The 16677-nt window shown below is 34.8% G+C and overlaps 1 protein-coding gene across 8 annotated transcripts in view; it reads right to left on the bottom strand.

Moving 5' to 3' along the window:
- Window positions 1-16677, bottom strand: part of VPS13B (vacuolar protein sorting 13 homolog B) — a 769746-nt gene that overhangs the window by 269420 nt on the left and 483649 nt on the right. For all 8 annotated transcript variants that reach the window (XM_032316092.1, XM_032316089.1, XM_032316090.1 and 5 more), the window contains 2 exons: window positions 6170-6296; window positions 4596-4739 (listed from right to left, as the gene is read on the bottom strand). In XM_032316092.1, coding sequence (XP_032171983.1) covers window positions 4596-4739; window positions 6170-6296 — 271 coding nt within the window. The remainder of the gene's footprint in view (window positions 1-4595; window positions 4740-6169; window positions 6297-16677) is intronic.

Raw genomic sequence — 16677 nt, 5'->3', positions numbered from 1 at the left:
AATAATAAGAATTAGAGCAAAAATCAGTAAAAGCCTTTAAACAGGCTAACTAAAAAAAGGAGAAAGGAATCAAATGAATAATATCAGACCTGAAAGAGGGGACATCACTACAGAGCCTATGGAAATTAAAAGGATAATAAAGGGATATTATAAACAATTCCAGGCCCATACATTTGATAACCATTTCAAGAAAATGCACCAATTTCTTGAAAAACAATCAGATAAAACTGACACAAGAGGAAACAGAGGATCTCACACAAGAAGAAACAGAGGATCTAATTGCCGAAAGTAGGTAGATAAAGAGTAAACCACAAATAGATATAGGCCTTTATCTATTAAAGAGACTGAAGGAATAATTAATAACCTTCCAAAAAAGAAAGCATCGGGCCTAGATGGGTTCACTGATGATTTCTAGCACCATTTAAGGAAGAAATTATACCAATTCTCTATAATCTATTTCAGAGGACAGAAGCAGAAGAAGTATTTCCTAACTTAATCTATGGGGCCAGCATTGCCTTAATAACAAAACCAGAAAAAGACATTTTAAGAAAAAGAAAACTACAGACTGATATCTCTCATGAACAAAAACCCACAAATCTTCAACAAAATACCAGCAAATATAATCTAACAGTGTATAAAAAGAATTACATATTACACTAAGTGGCCTTTATCCCAAGTATTGCAAGTCTTGTTTAACAATTAAAACTCAATTAATGTGGGGTGCCTGGGTGGCTCAGTGAGTTAAGCCGCTGCCTTCGGCTCAGGTCATGCTCTCAGGGTCCTGGGATCGAGTCCCGCATCGGGCTCTCTGCTCAGCAGGGAGCCTGCTTCCCTCTCTCTCTCTCTCTGCCTGCCTCTCCGTCTACTTGTGATTTCTCTCTGTCAAATAAATTAAAAAAAAAAAACCTCAATTAATGTAATCCATCACAACAACAAACTTAAAATGAAAAAAAAATCACATGATCATATGAATGGATACATAAAAAGCATCTGACAAAATCCAAACCCATTCATGATGAAAGCTCTCACTAAACTAGGAACAGACAGAAATGTACTCAACTTGATAAACATTATCTACAAAAAACCTGCAGTGAGAAACCTGAAACTTTCCCACTAAGATCAGATAGAAGGCAAGGATGTTCTTTCTCACCACTATTTTTCTACATACTGGAAGTCCTTGCTAGTAAAATAAGGCAAGGAAAGAAAATAAAATTATTACAGATTGGGACAGAAGAACTGTTTTTGTTTACAGATGGCAGGACTGTCCAAGTAGAAAATCTGAACGAATCAACATGAAAACTGTGATTAAAGCAAGGTTGCAGGATATAAGGTTAAAGTGCAATAGTCAATTACATTACATTTCTATATACTAACAATCAACAAGTGGAATTTGAAATTAAAAGCACAACAGCATTTATATTAGCACCAAAAAATGAAATACTTAGGTAAAATCCAACAAAATACATACAAGATTTATATAATGAAACTCTGACAAATAAAATCAAAGAACTAAGTAAGTGGAGAGATATTCCATGTTCATGGATAAGAAGATTCAAAATTGGGGCACCTGGGTGGCTCAGTGGGTTAAAGCCTCTGCCTTCGGCTCGGGTCATGATCTCAGGGTCCTGGGATCGAGCCCCGCTTCGGGCTCTCTGCTCAGCGGGGAGCCTGCTTCCTCCTCTCTCTCTCTGCCTACCTTTCTGCCTACTTGTCATCTCTGTCTGTCAAATAAATAAAATCTTAGAAAAAAAAAAAAGAAATACTATAAAACTTAAAAAAAAAAAGAAGATTCAAAATTGTCAAGATGTCATTTCTCAACTTGATCCATAGATTCAATATATCCCATTCAAAATTCAAGAAAGTTATTTAATGGCTATTAGCAAACTGATTCTAAAGTTTTCAGAGTCAAAAGAACCAGACTAGCTTATATAATAATGGAGAAGAACAAAAATGGAGGACTAACACTGCCATACCTTAAGACTTACTATAAAGCTACAGTAATCGAGATAGTGTGGACATGTGAAAGAATGGACAAATAGGTCAATGGAACACAAGAGAAAGGCCAGAAATAGATCCTCATGAATACTGTCAAATGATCTTTGACAAAGGAGCAAAAGCAATGCAATGGAACAGAGACAGTCTCTTCAACAAATGGTACTGGAACAACCAGACGTTTACAAGCAAAAAAAAAAAATTACATATAGATCTAACCCTTTCAGAAAAATGAACTCAAAATGGATCATAAACTTAAATGTAAAACATACACTATAAAACTCTTAGAAGAGAACATGAGAGAAAACCTAGTTTCTTGGGTATGGTGACACCTTTTTAGATACAACACCAAAGACATGATCCATGAAAGAAACAATTAAAATTAAAAACTTCTGCTCTGTGACAGATAGTATCAAGGGAATTAGAAAACAAACCATAGACTAGGAGAAACTATTTGCAAAAGACACATCTGATAAAGGATGTTATCCAAAATATACAAAGAAACTCTTAAAACTCAACAGTAAGAAAACAACCCAATTAAAAAATAAGGCAAAGAATTTTATGGATACCTCACCAAAGCAGCTATGTAGATGGAAAATAAGCACATGCATAGGAAAAGATGTTCCACTTCATATATCATCAGGGAGATGCATATTAAAACAATAAAAGATACCATTACACACTTAATAGAATGTCCAAGGTACAGACCACTGAAAACACCAAACATTAGTTAAGGTTGTGGAGCAACAGGAACTCCCTCCTTCAGGGCTGGTGGGAATGCAAAATGGTACAAGCTACTTTGGAAGACAGTTTAGCGGTTTCTTATAAAACTAAACGTATTCTGATCATATGATCCAGCAATCACACTCCTTTTTATCTGCCAACGGAGCTGAAAAGTTATGTCCCCAAAAAAGTCTGCAGATGAATGTTTATAGTAGCTTTACCCCTAATTGCCAAAAGTAGGTAAAGACTTAACAACAAATTTGCTAAGCTGTATAAATTCCTAAAACACATCAGAAATCTATGAATTCGATTTCACTGATGAATTTGTTTCTCTGATTCATAAACTTGGCCCAAATTATATAGGAACGTAAAATATTGTTTCCAACCCAATTTGCTTCAAGAACCTCATTGAAAATGCCATGGGGAAATATTTTGTGCTCTATTTACTTTCAGGTCATATAATTACATCCTTATGGATTATCTAACGTATATTAGAAAAATGCTGATATTTTAGAGAGGAGATAGCTTTATAGCCCTTCTAAAAAAGATACTGAGCAAAGGGTGCCTGAATGGCTTGTTGGTTAAGCATCTTTTGACTTCAGCTCCCGTCATGATCTCAGGGTTATGAGACCAAGCCCCACACTGGGTTCCATCCTGGACGTGAAGCCTCCTTAAAATTCTCCCTCTCTTTTTCCCTCTCCCCTGTCACTCTTCCCCGCACAAAACAAAACAAAACAAAAGAGAAAAAAAAAGAGATACTGAGCAAACAGAAATCATGGGTGGTAAAAGATGGTCTGTCAGAGAATCATTTATAAAAGTTAAAAGCTTTATCATTTTAAAATATTTTTTTAAATAAAGAAGACAGATTAATGGAATAGTTATAATCCACACACTGTGATAGCATGGAAACAGCACTGACTTGAAGGACTTAAATATTAAAATTTCACTTCCACCATTTTTTAGCTATGTATGAATGATTTCAGGCAGGTCACTTACCATCTCTGAGCCCCAAGACCCTAATATGTAAAATGATAATGATGCCCATATGAACCTCAGAAAGTGGTTGTGATAACACACTCAAAGGTACACTGAGTTAATTTACATGAAAATGCCTGGCACACTGCCTAGCATCTAGGAACTCTCAAAGAACACCTCTTCCTTTCTTTCTTAATAAATAGAACTCAGTCTTCTGTATAACTCGACAAAAATAAAACCAATGTCTTTTTCACAGATGAATGGCTTCTTCACTTGAGTTTTTATAGGAGATATATTCTAAGTACAGATAGCATTATAGAAGTATGGAAACAAAAAGCAAAGAAAACATATCTTGAAAAGCATCTAATAAGCAGTTTTCTTTGTTTCATACTGACACGCTTTGTGGTTTCAATGTAGGCTTCCAATGAACACCAGATCAAAATTAAAATTCTAGGCAGGCATTCAACTTTTATGATTGTGTCCATTCTTCACTGAGCATGGGAATCAAATGCTTTGGAAGTTATTTATTGAAGATATTCCCATAGCACTATCACAAAGGTCACTTCCAAAAGAGGCCCTAGCCCTGTAATGTATCTAAGTAAGTGAAAGCTATACCAGGTTTCTTATGTTGTACTTTAAAAAACTGAAGCAGGATACTAAAACCATATTTTTAAGAGGCTTTTCTGAGGCTAGGCCACAGCAATTTTGCAAAGGTCCATGACAGGAAAAGAGACCAAACAAATTTCAAAAATAAAGAACACCAGTCTAAAAGTAATTTATGACCATATTTTGAATAAAATTAAATACAGGATAATTAGCAGAAAGTATTTAATTATAGTTTTCCTATTATGAATGTAAAGTTGGGAGTGATGCAGTAAGACTAATCAAAATCAGGTAATAGTTACCTCTGTGGCCTTGCTTGATGGTTCCAGTCCAATCATATTTGCTACTATTAACTGATGTAAGAGTTGAACTTGAGCCACACTTAGGAAGAAGTCCAGGTTTGTGGTTATATTCACTTCCAAGGAATGGCCACACACTAAAATCTCCTGAAGGAAAAAAAAAGTTGAATACAGATAAAGATACATGATAGCCATTAGATGATAATTTATCATTCTTACTTATTTGACCTTTACCATGTTGATGAATTCTCCCAGGACTCAAGTTCATATGTTAATGAGAATAGCAGAAATTGAGAGCACAGCCACTCCACATAGTTTAATGGATTAATTTAATAAACATTTATGAGGTTCTGCTGTGTGCTGGGCCATGCACTGGTTGCAGGGAAACAAACTAACAACACAAACACAATTTTTTTTTTTAACATTTCATATACATTTGGCTTTTTTATACCTCAAACTACTAACATCATTCCCATATGTAAGTGATGATGTAATTCTTTAGCATAATCCTGTTCATTCATTCAAACTAACAAATATTTACTGAGCATCTCCTAAGTAACATGCAGTATACTCAGCTGCTAGGGATAGCACAAAGAGGAAGGTTAGCTTTGAATGGCAACCTGCTCTTGAGGAGATTATAATCTTGTTGGGCAGACAGATGTAAACAGGCCAATTGTAGGCAAGGAATGACAATCACAAGTGGTATTGTTTGAGTATTCTCCAAAGTATACACTCCAAATGATTTATAACAAAATAGTGCTGAAGCCAAAGATAACTAGACTAATTAATTTCACTTCTTCTTTGAGCTGCTAAAATCTTGGCTGCATCATGTAGAAGTCCATGTTTAACTGATGCTGTTCTGCGTAACTTGAGTCACTTCAACATTCATCACTGGAAAACCATTCAGGGAGGGAAAAAAGAAGAAAAATACCAGACCCCAAGTTTCACTTAATAAGCAGAAGTTCTGCCTCCTGTCAGGAAGAGAATGTGGACAATGTTCAAATGCTTGAAAATGTCCAAAGAACCTTCTTCTTACTAGTGTCATCGAAGGGAATGGATTTAAGAAGTCTTACGATGGGTCCCAATGCAAACTACACAGCTTAGGATAGATTTTAACACAGCTATAAAGAATAGTATGTTGGAAATGAATATTCCTTTTGCTTTTTGGGTTAAATAACCTTCTCCCCACAACAAGTTCCCTGTATTTACTTATTATAATTAGAATCCTTATTTTATTCCTCTTGCATACACGTGTGCTCTTTCCCTCTCTAAAATAAATAAATCTTTAAAAAAATAATAAAAAGAACCCCTGGGGATAAAAATATATGTTTATAAAAAATAAAAAATTTTAAAAAAATAATAAAAAGAGAGAAGAAGTCAATCGATTGTTATGAGGATTAAATAACTACATGAAAGGCAATAAGTATTAAAAAGTATTCATTAATCTTTGGTTACAATAATAACATTAATAATAAGCAATTTGACATCCTGTGCATAAAGCTAAAAAAAATCCCTAATATACAAAGAGAAGCTATTCCATTATATAGGCTAAAATGAAACCTAAATTAAGTTCTCACCTCAGTGTGCATATTTTCTGGAGAAATTATTTTGGTGAAAATGATAGCAGGTGCTCCCGTAATTCGGACAGAAAAATCTGTTAAAATGGGAGTTAGAATTGCTCTTCTTTCTTGATGTCGCCGTATGCTAAGAGATAAAGCAAAAAATTATTAGTGATTTCATTTTTTTCAAGGATTCTTTTCATTAAATTTATATAAGTCCTTCCAAAGGGGCATGTGCACCCGAATGTTTATAGCGGCAATGTCCACAACAGCCAAACTATGGAAAGAATCTAGATGTCCATCAACAGATGAATGGATAAAGAAGATGTGGTATATATATACAATGGAATACTATGCAGCCATCAAAAGAAATGAAATCTTGCCATTTGCGACGATGTGGATGGAACCAGAGGGTATTATTCTTAGCAAAATAAGGCAATCGGAGAAAGATAACTATCATATGATCTCCCTGATATGAGGAAGGGGAGATGCAATGTCGGGGGTTTGGGGTAGGAAAAGAATAAATGAAACAAGACGGGATAAGGAGGGAGACAAACCATAAGAGACTCTTCATCTCACAAAACAAACGGACAAACAGGGTTTCCAGGGGGAGAGGGGGAGGAAGAGGGTGGTGGGGTTATGGACATTGGGGAGGGTATGTGCTATGGTGAGTGCTGTGAAGTGTGTAAACCTGGCGATTCACAGACCTGAACCCCTGGGGCTAATAATACATTATATGTTAATAAAAAAATTAAAAAAATAGAAAAAAATTTGTGTAAGTCTTCACTACAAACAAGTATGACAAAATTACATTATTATTTTGAGAGTGTTTATTTGTACATTTTATAGTCATAGTTTCATACTTCAATTCGTAACTTCAGATTAATAAAAGATAGCATAAAACTACTGAGAAATCCAGATGTACTTAATTTCATATTATTCACATCCCTTCAACAAATTACGTGGTTTTTAATTCCTTTTGTTCTTATAAATAGTTTAATCTTTTATTATCAATAATAACCTTCCTATTTTAGGATGATTTTTAATTTCCTATTTCTGACCTAGTTGACAATTGCCATCTTCTGAACCTATTAGGTTCATAAGTATCTCCTCTTAGTCTCTGAATGACCTCCTTTTTTAAGCTCTAAGAACCATCTCAGCTCATGGATTATTACTGCACATATGGTTCATGAATAGCTTTCGTGACTTTGATATCGAATGATTCTTCACAACAACCATGTATGCGAAGTAAAATTCATTACTAGCCCCATATTACCTACAAGGAAATGAGGATCAGGGGCTATGCAAAGGCCACCTAATGGGAACAAAGTTTCCATTGTTGGACCTGGCAACAGAATAGCATTTGGTCTCTATTTTAATTTTTCCTTATACATTCTCATCTTTGATCACTTACTTAGTACAATATTTCTACTTTACATTCAAAATTGCTAAATAAAGGAAGTATTGCATACATGGTAGAAGATGAAACTGGAAAACACTGTTGAGAAACTAAAGCTTGTGCTAGTACAGTTCTTCAAGTTTCCCTATCCATATTCTAAGTTTTCATTTTATGAAATAATATATTTCTACATTTTACTAGCAATCTGTACCTCCAAAGTTTCTTGGAACCATCAACTATTCCTTGTGAATATGTCCCTACTATTCACTTATATAGTGATAAATTGAGATGAGAGAACTGGCATAAATTATCTCATGAAAAAGTTCAGATGAACTCAAGTCTTTCGACATCCTTTTCTACCAGAGTAGTCTAGAAAGCAGAAAGTAGAAAGTGCTAGTATCTTTAGTTCAAATTTGCAACGGGCAAAGTTTTACATGGTGTCTGCCAAGAAAGCAAATTGGATCATCTGGTTCTGTGACACATAAGTATTGGATTTCAAGAAAGTCAATTTTAAAGAATTAAGAGATCTGGTGAATGGAGGGTAACAGGAAGAAGTATTAAAATTTGTGAATACAGAGGAAAGGTTATGATCCTGAGAGACACCATAATTATAGCTTAATAGCTCAAGTTCCATAAAATGGTCAATGTGAGAAACATGTAACATCTGATGTGCTCTCACAGGGGAATGTTAAAATATATGATGTATTAAAAATACCTTAAAATGGAAAAGACAGCAGGAAACCAAATAAGAGCAAATATTAACGAAAACACCCAATGGGAGAAAAAAAAAGAGTATTTATACATATCATATTTTTCCCCATTATGTGATGAATTAAATCAGTAACACAACATATGAAAGACCTATGACCTTAGAAATAAAAAAAAAATTTTAAAAATTTAAGTCAATAGTCCTCTAAAATTATAATTTTCCAGTACATAACATTTTCTTTTGTGTTATTTCTTGTAAGTCTTTGAGGTAATCATGTATGTTTTTTAAATCATTAAAGGTTTTTATAGATTGAAATACTTCAAAGAAATAAATACTCAAAAAAAATCACCATGTTTTACTAGATAAGAGATAGGACTTAAAATTTTAAATTTTTCCAGAAATGAAAAATAGACTCACTAAAATAAAATACATAATACATGGGTAAACTGCATTTTAGATACAGCTCAAGAAAAAAAAATCAATAACAAACTAGAATATACATTTGAGAAAATTCCATGAATGTGCTAAAGTAAATTTTAAAATGGAAAGTTTAAAAGAAAAGTTAAGAGACATGGAGGGGCAGGTCCAACATATTTAATTTGTATTCCAAAAAGAGAGAATAGAAAGTAAGGAAAAGGAACAGTATCTGAGAGTTAATGGCTGAGAATTCTCCAAAACTGATGAAATGTAAGAGCCCATGGATTCCAGAAGTGTAATGAGTGCCAGTTCAGATAAATACAATAAAATTCACAATCAGGTATCTCTTGGTCAAAGAGCTGATCACTTATGATGAATGAAAGATAGTAAAACCAGCTAGAGAGAACAGATGATGTATAGTATGCTAAGATATAGGACGTTAGGAGAGTTGTGGAAAAATATTTCTCTGGTATACCAGGAAAGTGACTTAATGTATTTCTACATTGTCCACAGAAACAGGGAAATGGAACAGTTATTTGTACCTGTCAGCTAACATAGAGGATTAAACGCACAGAAATTGGGACACCTGGGTGGTTCAGTCAGTTAAACCTTTGCTTTTGGCTCAGGCTCTGGTCCCAGAGTCCTAGGATCCAGTTCCGCATTAGGCACCTTGCTCAGAGGAAGCCTGTTTCTCCCTTTCCCGCTCCCCCTGCTTGTGCTCTCTCTCTTTCTGACAAATAAATAAATAAAATTTTAAAAAAATGAATCTTAAACCCACAGAAATTTATAAAACCCTGTGTGAGGATAAAAAAAATTGACAATCAAAAAGTGCTAAACAAGTAATAGGAAAGTAATCATATATGTTAACAAAAACTATTCAGTTAATCTCTGAGAATAGCAGATGGTAAATAAGGAAAAGTATTGTTCTCTGAAATTGTTAGTATGCAAGAAGGCATAGGTATGTGCCACCCGTACTCGTGAAAATACATGTTTAGGAAGGCTGTGGTCATTTTTCCTGGGCTCAGCAAAATAAAGCTCAGTTCTTCTGTCCATCTTCCATACATTTTGGAATGACACTATGGGAAATATTAAAGCAGTTTAAGAATCCTATTTCAAAAATTGCGTATTATGAAAGACCATATATAAACAGGAAAAACGGTACTAAGGTTTCCAAAATATTCCACTAAAAGGAATAAAAAGTGCTAGATGGTCTGTGTGTGCATCTAACAGTTTCTATTGAACAGGAAGACTTTCTTGGTATGGCTTTATAGCTGAGCTTCAGATAGAAGATACGTGACCAGAGGATACTTATTTAAGTCTTGTTCTGGTAAACCCCTTGCAGTGGTTATTTCTCAATATAAAAAACAGTAATATTCACAGCCACTTATTATAAACAGTCTACTATTTGGAAAGCTGTTATAATTTTATTAACTGTACTTATTTGTAGAGATTCTTCTTAGTTTTAGATAAAGAATATTTATTTATAAAGTTTATTTGTTTAAGCAATCTCTATACCCAATGTGGGGCTCAACCGCAAACCCAAGATCAAGAGTCACACACTTAACTAAGCCAGCCAGCTACCTAGATAGAAGGTTCCTGAAGATAATATGAATTGTTTATAATTTAAAAGTCAAATATATAATTAAGAGTTTAAACCTATTTTGGTGTTTTGGTTTTTTTTTTTTCTCCAAATGAAACACTATCCAGTGATCTAATGCAGTTAAAATAAAATCCAAACTCTCTTTGACCTATAAGGCCATTCATAATTTAGTCCCTTCCCTACCCTAAACTTTCCTTATTATTCTTTTCCTCCCAGCCAGCCATAGTCTTATGTGTGCAAAACTGATTTCTACTCAAAGATCTCTGCTCTGCCAGAACACTCTCGACACAAGCACTCCAGGAGTATTTGCATGGGTAGCTCATTCTTGCCCTTAGGTATTAGACTAGGCCTAATGTAAAGAAATTTCTCAGGAATCATGGAATACTACATCAAAAACTAATAATGTGCTGTATGGTGACTAAGATAACATAAAAAAAAAACACCCCACATCAGAGTACATCCATATCATGGAATAGTACTCAGCAATAAAAAAAGGAATAAACTATATATATATATATATATAAAAAAACATTTCCCAGGGACCCTTATCCCATTATATTGCCACATTACTCTCATGACATTTATCACTGTGTGAAATTTTGAGAACATGGGCTGAGTGTCCACCGTTGAGCCAGGCCCTCTGCTAGGTGCTGCTAAGATGAATGTGTGCAGCTCAGTTTAGCATAAAAAAAATAACTAAAAAGAATCATAAGGTAGGATAAGAAAAAAGATAAGGAAAAAACAGGCAGGTGTGGAAACCTCCAGTAGGGGACCCGATTACCTTGTGAAGACACAAAGTATCTGTGAATAATGCTACAAGAACTACAACCTGAAATGAAGATAATTTTAAAGGTATATTCAAATAAAATGCTAGTACAAATTTATTTTGGCAAAATGCAATAATGTTAAAATATTCTCATTCTCTAAACAAAACAAGGAGAAATAAACAAAAACTATCCCAAACAAACAAATCAAAACTATGGTTAATGTATTTGTGATGGAGATCACAAGTATTACATTCATTTCAGTCTCTAAAAGAAGGTCTTAAGGGTATAGCTATATTGAAATATCAACCTAATTCAATTTTACAGAGATATTCAATTGTTAACAGCTCTGGTCATAGTTTCCAGTTGTTTATATCTATAGTCTGGAACGCCTGCATCTAATTCTACTTGATAGCTCTTTTTTCAAGGAAAAACTTCAAAATAAAATTTCATGGAGGAGGGAGAAGTCAGAGGACTGCTAAATGTTTCTCACAGAAAAGGACATTAGAAACTGAGAATAACAACGGGAATCTACAAAGGGAAAAACAGACAGGGGATTTATGTTATTTTATTTCATTTTTAAAGCTTTAACAACATGTATTAACGTTCCAAGTGCAGTGCTCACAGAATAATACTGCATAATATGTAGAAGTTATGTCTTGTACATATACTTTTAAGTAAATGTTGACATAAACTTGTTTGGATCCTTCACTTAAAAACAAAATGTTGAAGGAAGGCAACCTAGCTATTTAAGGCTTTGGATCAATCAGGGCATTATTATCTTTCTATTTATTGATCTATCGATCTATCTATTCAACCATCCATCTAACAAGTATGATGTTAGGGACTGTAAGAACTACAAATTATTGACATTATAGAGGGTTTTAAAATTTTATGATACACTACTGTGATGATTATATTCTATTTAAATATTTTCTGATTTTTTGAGTACCTACTGTCAGTAACTGTGCTAAGAAACAAAGAAGAAGACTGGCCAAGACAGATCTGTTCTTATATCTATATGCCACCTATTCAGTTTGCCAAGGACACCCTTAGCTGATATGTACAGAAGAAAAACCACAGCCTCCTTCCCCTCACATACATACAAGCGCCAATCACCATGTAAAAGGGCAACAGTGATGAGGTGTGTAACCTGCATATCGTGGACACTAGTACCGTTTATTTTAGTTCTCAGTACTTAATTTCCTCAGGCTATAAAATATGCTTAAACATAGTAAATATGGCTGCTAAGAGAAAAAGAAACCAAAAGCGATTCACTAACAATGAATTTTAGTCTAAGTGAAAGGCATCAGAACACCAAGTATAAGAAAAGGAGTTGAATAAGAGGAAATCAGGGTTCTATACTTAGCTCTACTTTTAAGTGACACTACACAAGGCATGGAACCTCCTGAAACTCGGTTTCTTATAATGGTTTTGTTTTGTAACAATTTGCTAAGAATGGTCCAAAGTTGAGAGAGAAAATTGCATGAGATCTAGAGGTATGAGGGAACTAAATGCTGGCCAATATTTTCTCAAAGTCATGCTTTGTAAAAGAGCGAAATTCCGACTCAGTGGTGCTGGCAGATTCCAGCTTGCTTTCCCTCTTCTCGGTTCTGTGACCAGCTCTTTTTCCAGATCACTGACCCTGCTGACTATGCAGGCTTACCCCCTCCACAGAGGCGACAGCCTCCCAAGGACTTCACTCCGAAACTCTGGTGTTCCCTCCAGTGGCTGGGCTGGCCTGTGACATGTCTCTGATCCACAGTCCCCTTTAGATCCTTACTTCACAGCTTCTTCCACAATTTAGCAAGGCCATATTCCTAAAATAAACCCCTTAGGCTAGAACACTTACAGTGGTTCTGCTGCCCTGACTGAATCCTAATGTATTCTCTCAACTGCAAAATTGAGGTTTTAGAAGGAAAAGATCTACAAATTTTAAAATGTGATCATTTTTATGCTTAACTTCCCTACTCCCTTCTTCCTCAACATACAGAAACTCCCTTCTCCCCCAACACAGAAACATGTTTTGATTAAAGACAAAAGCTGAGTAATGTGTGCAGCAGGAATGAATGAAAACCATTATAAAGGCTATTATTTAAAATTGGTCAAGAGAGGGAGCAAATTATTCTTCATGGAGTATCTTTTGAATTTCACCTGTAATCCCTATTGAAAAGCAAAAATAGGATCATGTTAAGATTCTGCTTATATTTCTAGCAAGATTAATTGGCACTACTAGGCCATATCAGATCTAAAATCTCTTGTCTTCATTTGAATCAGGATCTCTCAGAAACATTCCGCTACTTGACCTACTGGTTATTCTTAATTGTGTATCATTCAATCTTTCATTAATTCACTCAGCTCTTTATTAAGTAGCTATTATGTGCCAAGCATAATATTAAGTACTGGCTGTTCAGAAGTGAGTAAAACATGCCACATTTTCATACTCCTACTCTTTGGATCTACTGCTTTCTTAGTTCAAAATGCCCCTCACTTCTCCTGCCACTCAGACTCCTTGGAAACAAATTCAGAAGTTGAATACTCTGTGAGACATTCCCTGAAAACCCACTCACAGAGTGAATCATTCATTTCTTTCTTGAAATTTTCCATTTTGTACCTATGTCAATTTTAGATTTCTTGTGTAATGTGTCTGTCATATTTATTAGCCTGTGATGTCCTATGTACATGGAAGGTGTTCATCCCGATTTTGATGTGGCTCTTTTGTAATCCTAAACATCCTATACTTACGTTTACCACAGCACTTTACTCCCTGTACTCTAATAGGTAATTAACTATTAATTCTTTGATTGGACACTGAGCTCTGTAAGGGACAGGAACATATCAGAAATTATTTCTTTTTTTTTTCTTTGTGTAGAAGACTTTCTAGGGCATATAACTGATGTTCAAATCTTAATTTTTGATATGCATGCCAAGGTCACTCAATGGTGAAATGAACAGTCTCTATGCTGGGACAAATGGCACTGGGACAATTGTATATCCATATGCAGAAGAAGGAAGTTAGACTTTTACCTCATACCATACACACACACACACACAAACACTCAAAATGGACCCACAATCTATAAGAACTAAACCCATAAAATTCTCAGAAGAAAACATAGACACAAGTCACTAAAAAGAAAATACCTAGGAATAAATTTAACCAAAGAGGTTGAAGATCTATACTCTGTAAACTATCAAACATTGATTAAAGAAACTAAAGATATAAAAAAATGAAAAGATAGTCCAGGCTCATGGATTGGAAGAACTAATATTGTTAAAATGTCCACACTACCCAAAGCAATATACAGATTCAATGCAATCCTATGAAAGTTCCAAGGGATTTTTCACAGAACTAGGACAAATAATAATAAAATTTGTATGGTACCACAAAAAACCCTCAGTAGTCAAAGCAATCTTAAGAAAAAAGAACAAAGCTAGAGGGTTCACAATTCCAGATTTCAAAATACACTACAAAGCTGTACGTACTATCAGCACAAAACAGACAAGCAGATTAATGGAGCAGAATAGAGAGTCCAAAAATAAACCCATGCTTATATGGTCAATCAATCGATGACAAAGGTGGCAAGAATATACAGTGGGGAAAAGGTACTCTCTTCAATAAATGGTAAAGAGACAACTGAACAACAGAAGAATGACACTGGACTACCTTCTGACATTATATACAAAAATAAACTCAAAATGGATTAAAGACCTAAATGTGAGGGGCGCCTGGGTGGCTCAGTGGGTTAAAGCCTCTGCCTTCGGCTCAGGTCATGATCCCTGGGTCCTGGGATCGAGCCCCGTATTGGGCTCTCTGCTCAGCGGGGAGCCTGCTTCCCCTTCTCTCTCTGCCTGCCTCTCTACCTACTTGTGATCTCTGTCTGTCAAATAAATAAATAAAATCTTAAAAAAAAAAAAGACCTAAATGTGAGACCTAAAACAATAAAAATCTTAGAAGAGAATACAGGCAATAGTATCTCCAATATTGGCCACAGAAGCATTTTTCTAGATAGGTCTCCTAAGGCAAGGGAAACAAAAGCAATTAAAGGCACAGCATAGGTAATGTAGGGATATTGTAACAGCACTGTATGGTGATAGATAGTAATTACATTTTTGGTGAGCACAGCATAGCATACAGAAAAGCTGAATTACTATGTTGTACATCTGAAACTAGTACAACATTGTGTGTCAACTATATGCAAATAAAAAAAATTAAAACATAGGGATGAATCTTCATGACCTTGGATCTAGCAATGGATTCTTAGATCAATTATAAAAACCTGTGCAAAGATCATTATCAAGAAGAGATCATTTATAAATTATATATCAGATAAAACTATAGCATTTAGAATAAAGAACTCTTACAAATCATCAACAAAAAAACAACTCAATTTAAAAATGGACAAATGGCTTGAGTAAACATTTTTTCCAAAGAAGATATACAAATGGCCAAAAAGCACATGAAGGGCTCAACATCATTAATCATTATGGAAATGCAAATTCAAACCATACCCAATAGGATGGTTATAGTTTTAAAAAAAAAAAAAAAAGAAAAGTAATGTTGATAAGAATGTGGTGGGATTGGAACCCTTGAGCATTGCTGGTGGGAATGAAATTTGGTTCAGTTGCTGTGAAAAAGAGTTTGGCAGCTTCTCAAAAGTTAAATACAGAATTACCATATGACCATAAAATTCCATTCTTAGATATATATTCCTAATACCTGAAAACAGGTACTGAAACAGGTACTGAAACTTGTACATAAATATCCACAGCAATATTATTCATAATTTATGGCTAAAAAGCAGAAACAGCTCAAAGGTCCATCAGCAGATGAACAGATAAACAAACTGTGGTATTATTTACTTACAGTGGAATATTATCTAACAGTAACTAAGAATGAAGTATTGATGGGACATCCGGGTGGCTCAGTTGCTTAAGTGCCTGCCTTCGGCTCAGGTCATGATCCCAGGGTCCTGGGATCGAGTCCCACATCAGGCTCCCTGTTCAGTGAGGAGTCTGCTTCTCCCTGTGCCTACTGCTCCCCCTGCTTGTGCTCTCTCTCTCTCTCTGACAAAGAAATAAATAAAATCTTAAAAAAAAAAAAGGAAGTATCAACACATGCCTCAATGTGGAAAAACCTCCAAAACATTGTGTTAAGTGAATAAGGCAGACACAAAAGAACACCTATTGTATGATTCCTTTCATATGAAATATCTAGAATAGATAAACCCATGGAAATAGAGAGCAGTTTGCAATTTGCCAGTCACCATGGAGAGAAGGGAATGATGTAGAAGAAAGTACTTAATGGGTAAGGGATTTTACTTTAGGCTATAGAAAATATTTTAGAATGAGACAGAGATGGTGGTTATAGATAGGGGTGGTAGTTACACAATATTGTGAATGTAGAAAACACCAGTGAATTGTCCACTTCAAATGGTTAATTTTGTGTAATGTGAATTTCAAACTCTGTTATTAAAACACACAGAAACACAAACTTTATTTCAATGAATTAAAGGAATAAATAGGACAGATACAGCTGAGTTAAGGCTAGATGGTCATAAAGTTTCCTAGGAAAATAAGGCCCAACTTTTTTGTTGACAGAATATGTAGCTTTTAAGATAATGTATAAGGGGGCAT

The sequence above is a fragment of the Mustela erminea genome, chromosome 16 (genome assembly GCF_009829155.1).
Source record: "Mustela erminea isolate mMusErm1 chromosome 16, mMusErm1.Pri, whole genome shotgun sequence".
NCBI classification, from domain to species: Eukaryota; Metazoa; Chordata; class Mammalia; order Carnivora; family Mustelidae; genus Mustela; species Mustela erminea.
This window is presented reverse-complemented; position numbering and strand designations above follow the sequence as displayed.